The sequence below is a fragment of the Rattus rattus genome, chromosome 15 (assembly GCF_011064425.1).
Source record: "Rattus rattus isolate New Zealand chromosome 15, Rrattus_CSIRO_v1, whole genome shotgun sequence".
NCBI classification, from domain to species: domain Eukaryota; kingdom Metazoa; phylum Chordata; class Mammalia; order Rodentia; family Muridae; genus Rattus; species Rattus rattus.
In genome coordinates, this window is record NC_046168.1 from 69,416,425 (window position 1) to 69,420,909 (window position 4,485).

Genomic DNA, 4,485 nt, shown 5'->3' on the forward strand with positions numbered 1-4,485 from the left:
AAAGTGGGTTCTTCCATTGTTTAAAAAAAAAAAAAATTAAATTTACTTTTCTTCCAAGATCATTCTTGAAAGGAAAAGGTATTTAAATTACAAGCATCTCCAACTGTCTGACGACCCATCCATAATAGCTAAGAGTTAAGAGATTCCAGGCGATTTTGACATTTAATGAAATTTTTATCAGCAGATTTATAATACAAAATAAAATTTATAAACACCCTGACTTTACACTGAATCCAGCACCAAGAGCAGAAGCAGATGGTGTGGAGGGTAAGGTTCTAGAGAATCCGTCACCCCTGTGGGTCTTCAAACTGTGTAAAGTCACGGCCTCTGGTGATTTGATATCACAGACAATTATGAGATGTGTTTGAATAGCAACTTGCTGTCCTTAAACCTACTGTGTTGAAGAGAAAAAAAATTTTTTTTGGCTCATTGACTTCTTTAAATAATTCTAAAAAGTTGTTCTTCTAAACAATATTTCTAAAAATTACACAACTCGCATCAAATTTCATCTTCGCCACGAACGAGACTCATATTCATCTTCATCTTCATCATCATCATCATGCAAAAACAAATCTGAGGTTTCTGTTTCCTCTTCTTTGACTTCTTCTTCCTCAGTCTCAGTAGATATAGACGGTACCTTGGGCTTGTGCCACGATATCTGTAGCCGACGGTCTTTGAATTTAGACGATTGGTTTGTAGCTGAGAAATGCTGGAGCAACTCCTCCTTTTCCTCCTCAATGAACCCTCCAGCTGGGAGTGCTTTGGGGCGGTGGTCCACCACCATGTGATTCAGTGAGCCCCTCCCTCTTCCTCGACCCCGGCCTCTTCCTCGGCCTTGAGAGGACATGGTCTTTCCTCGCCCCACAGGTAAAATACCCAATCTGGCAGCCTCGACTTGTAACTGACTGAGCTTTTTGCGTAACTCTGTTGTATCTTCTCCTGAGGAGAGCCTCTTGTGGAGGTCCAGTTCTGTGTCCAACAACTCCTTCTGGGCCTCTGTTTTTGTCTTTACTTTAGATGGTGTGGAGACTGCAGAAGATGTTTTTAATTCATCCTTCAATTGTGAGATCTTCTCTCCCAGTTCTTTCAAGGTCTTCATTATGTTTGCTCTTTCTTCTGGTTTCATGTTTTTGTTTTTTTCTAGTTTAGAGATCAGCATCTTCTGGCATTCTATCTGCTTTTCCAACATTTCTTGTCTCTTTTTCCTCATGTCTTGCTGTAACTTCATAGCTTCCTGTTTCTTCTTAAGCACTTCTTGAACATCATGAGATTTAGACCCTGAACAAAGTTTTGAAGGTGCCTTTAAGTTCGAGGAACTGTAAATTGTTTTTGGATGGCCTGGAGTAGAAAAAACCGGGCAATCGTCCCCAGAAGAACCACCAGTCTGATTTAGCAAGTGAGATGTGTCACTCTGGTTAGTAGTTGCATGTCCAAGACGGTGTTTAACAGGTACTTTGTTAAGAACATAGGCACCAGAGGTCTGTGGTTTGCCCATCATCTTTTGGATGCCTCCGTGGACTGATGAGGGGGAAGACTGGGTTACCATCACCTGCTGCGGATGAAGATGCTGTGGTAGGTTGTGGTGCTGCTGTGAAAGGTGACTCAGGGTGTGTTGCTGCTGCAGGAGAATCTGTGCTGGGGACTGGAGTGCTGGTTGCTCATTGTTCTCTCTGTGCCATAGGACTCGAATGAACCGATTGTTCAAAACAGCTTCTGTGCTAGAAATGGCTTTCCTGGCCTCCTCATTGGTAAGGTATTGGATGAGTGCTGCTTCTGGATCACCTTTAAAAGCAACCTGGTTATTAACTATGGTTCCAAATTTGCTGAAGTGTTCATTGAGCTTGGTAATGTTGTTCAATTCCTGGGGGATTTTTTTCACTTCTAATTTGGTGTTTGTGTACTGATTCTTCCTTAAGAAGCCTGGTTTACTTTGATTGTTGTTCCCTTGTTTTCCCAGCCAAGGCTTCTTTGTAAGGGGCCCTTCCAAACCACTAATAGCTCTCTTTCGGCTCTCTGGTTCCAGAACTACTCTGGTGATGTTGCTATTAATTGAAACAGGAACTGGTGGTTCAGTCTGGATGATAATATTAGCAGCTCTTGGATTTGCATCCATATCTCCAGATGTGAGGCCAATCAGGTTGGGACGCTGTGTCTGTGCTCTTGAAAAGAACTGTCTGTACTGAGATCTACCAGAACTGGTGATACTAGGTGCTTCAGGATTATAACCATCTGGTTCATATGTATCTGGGACCAGAGGGGTGGGGCTGGAGACTGAGGTATGATACCCAATGGAGGATCCCATGAGGTTTCGAGGTGGCACCAAACGAGCTGCCAACAGAGGAGGCGGTGTCCCCAACTGAAGTCGCTCAGATGCAGCAGCACCATGTTCACGAGAATACATGGGCTGTCTTTCTGATACTGTATAAAGGAGGTTCTGGGGTAAAGGAGGAGGTAGTCTTGCTCCCACTGGTGCAAGATTGGGCACTGCACTTGTTCCAGGCTGGTCACGGCTGTTTATTAAGCTTGACTGTGAAATGGGAGGTCTTGGTATGGGAAGCACAACAGAAGGTGGAGGCTGACCATGTCCTTGAGGAACAGGAAGTCTCATACTATGGCCAGGGCCTGGGCCTGGGCCGGGACCAGGGCCAGGGCCAGGACCAGGGCCTGGGCCTGGGCCTGGCATTGGAGGCATTAACATTCCGGGAGGTGGTGGAGGAGGAAGCCCAGGAGGAGGGGGTGGGAAAGGAATCATACTTGGCAGAGCAACTTCATCAACAACTAGAGGATCATTTCCATGATCAAACTGACAAAGGTCACCAAGTACACAAAATCCTCTTTCATCATAATCTCTGCAGCGTCTCTTTGGTGGTGGGTTTCGACCAAAAGAATTGGAAGAGCTATGATTGTTATAGTAATTAGACCAGCTCTCGGTTGTGTTCTCAGAGTGGTGCGCAGGTGCAATCACAGTGACAGTGCTGGGAATAGACTGTGCCCCAGAGGAGTACTGCTCAGAAGAGCTGGGAGGTGGAGCAGACACAGGCACATAAGAGCTCTCCAGGTCATTTCTTTCACTCTTAAACTTTGATCTTTCCCTGTGCTCAACGTTCCTATTTGGATCCCGGTCTTTGCTGCGGCCCCTGCTCCGGCTTCTACTCCGACTCAAGCCTCGGCTCTTACTCCTGCTCTTGCTCCTGCCCCTTCTCCAGTCATACTTCTCCCGGTACAGCTCGTTCCGCTCATAGTACCGCTCATAGTCTCTCCACTTGCCATCTTCTCTTTTCTTCTCACGTGTCCTTCGCTCACTAGATTCTGAACGACTCTTCTGGGGACTAGGATATTTCTTCTTTCTAACATCTCGTTCTTCTTCTGCTGGCTCTTGAAATACCTCTTCTTTAATTTCTTCTTTTTCTTGGACTAGTGGCTTTGGCTCAGGTTTAACTGGTTCCAATGGTGGAAGGTAGTTTTTAGTATAAAGACTTTCAAATAGTTTGTCCACAAAACCTGAAGTCTCTTAAAGGAAGAAAAATCCACTTCGAGGGGTTTTGTTTCTTTTTAAATTCTTCAGACATAATTGTATGTGTACAAATGATATAAATATAACATTTTGTTGCTTAAGAATAAAAGATTAGAAACAAAGTCCTTTTTGTAAAAAGACATCAAGTTGGTCAGCACAAAAGGCTTTCAATTCCTTCTCAGGTTTGTCCTTCTTGACCAGTGCTACAACATAGTTGGCTAGGGCTGAAGGGTCAGCATCACATATCGGCTCCAGTAACTTGGCCAGCCAGGACTTGAGGGCATCCACATCTTCTATGAGCATGGTGCAGGGAAGGCGGGCTCGGCCGCCGCTCCTCCTAAGGCCCGCCGCGGGTCTCCGCTCTACGCCGCCTCACGTTCCCTCACAGCTCCGAGTGCCCTGACCCACCGGGCATCTTATAGACTTCACCTACTCCCTGGGCCGGGGCCTAACAGGAACCCTGTCGATCTTTTTTAACTTCTTAAAGAACCAGCCAGCTCTTAGATTTGTATTTGCGTTGGTTCTTTATATTGTTTTCTTGGTTTTGATTTCATTAATTACTGCTTTAATTTTAATTATTTTTACTGTTAACTTGGTTTGGATTTAGGTTGTTCTTGCTTTTCTAAATTTGTGGTTCCATCATTAGGTTGTTTGTTTGTGGTATTTCTAATTTTTTTTAGCATAGGTATGTAGAGCTCTAAATTTCCCTCATGGTTTGCTCTCAATGTGTCCCACCCATAGGTCTGCTCTCCATGTGTCCCAGAGGTTTGCTGTGTTGCATTGACATTTTCATTTAGTTCCAGAAACAGTTTTATCTCTTTCTCTCTTCTTTGACCCACTCATCATTCACTAATGCATTGTTTCATCTCCGTGAGTTCACGTATTTACCAGGGACTAGTTTCTTGTCGGTTTTAAGTTTTACTTCACTGTAGTCATGTAGGCTATACAGAGTTATTTAAGTTTTTTGAATT

General features: G+C 44.3%; 1 protein-coding gene across 3 annotated transcripts; it reads right to left on the reverse strand.

Moving 5' to 3' along the window:
• Positions 1 to 316: 316 nt before the first annotated feature.
• Positions 317 to 3,963, reverse strand: LOC116884676 (RNA-binding protein 27). Of its 3 annotated transcripts, none has more exons than XM_032885851.1 (3): positions 3,640 to 3,963; positions 2,410 to 3,510; positions 317 to 2,244 (listed from the first exon to the last, which is right to left on the reverse strand). In XM_032885851.1, exons 1-3 carry the CDS (start codon positions 3,815 to 3,817, stop codon positions 506 to 508), a joined length of 3,018 nt encoding a protein of 1,005 aa, XP_032741742.1. In that variant the 5' UTR covers positions 3,818 to 3,963; the 3' UTR covers positions 317 to 505. The 3 variants fall into 3 exon arrangements, with proteins under 3 accessions (XP_032741742.1, XP_032741741.1, XP_032741740.1); XM_032885850.1 differs by having other exon boundaries at positions 317 to 1,234; positions 1,355 to 3,510; XM_032885849.1 differs by having other exon boundaries at positions 317 to 3,510.
• Between the last annotated feature and the right edge of the window lie 522 nt (positions 3,964 to 4,485).

Excerpts from the sequence above, each read along its gene's own strand:
- LOC116884676 (XM_032885849.1), bottom strand. The coding sequence starts at position 3,817 with ATGCTCATAGAAGATGTGGATGCCCTCAAGTCCTGGCTGGCCAAGTTA. Across the intron at positions 3,511-3,639 it reads TGATGTCTTTTTACAAAAAG|AGACTTCAGGTTTTGTGGAC; the intron begins GACTTTGTTTCT and ends TCTTCCTTTAAG.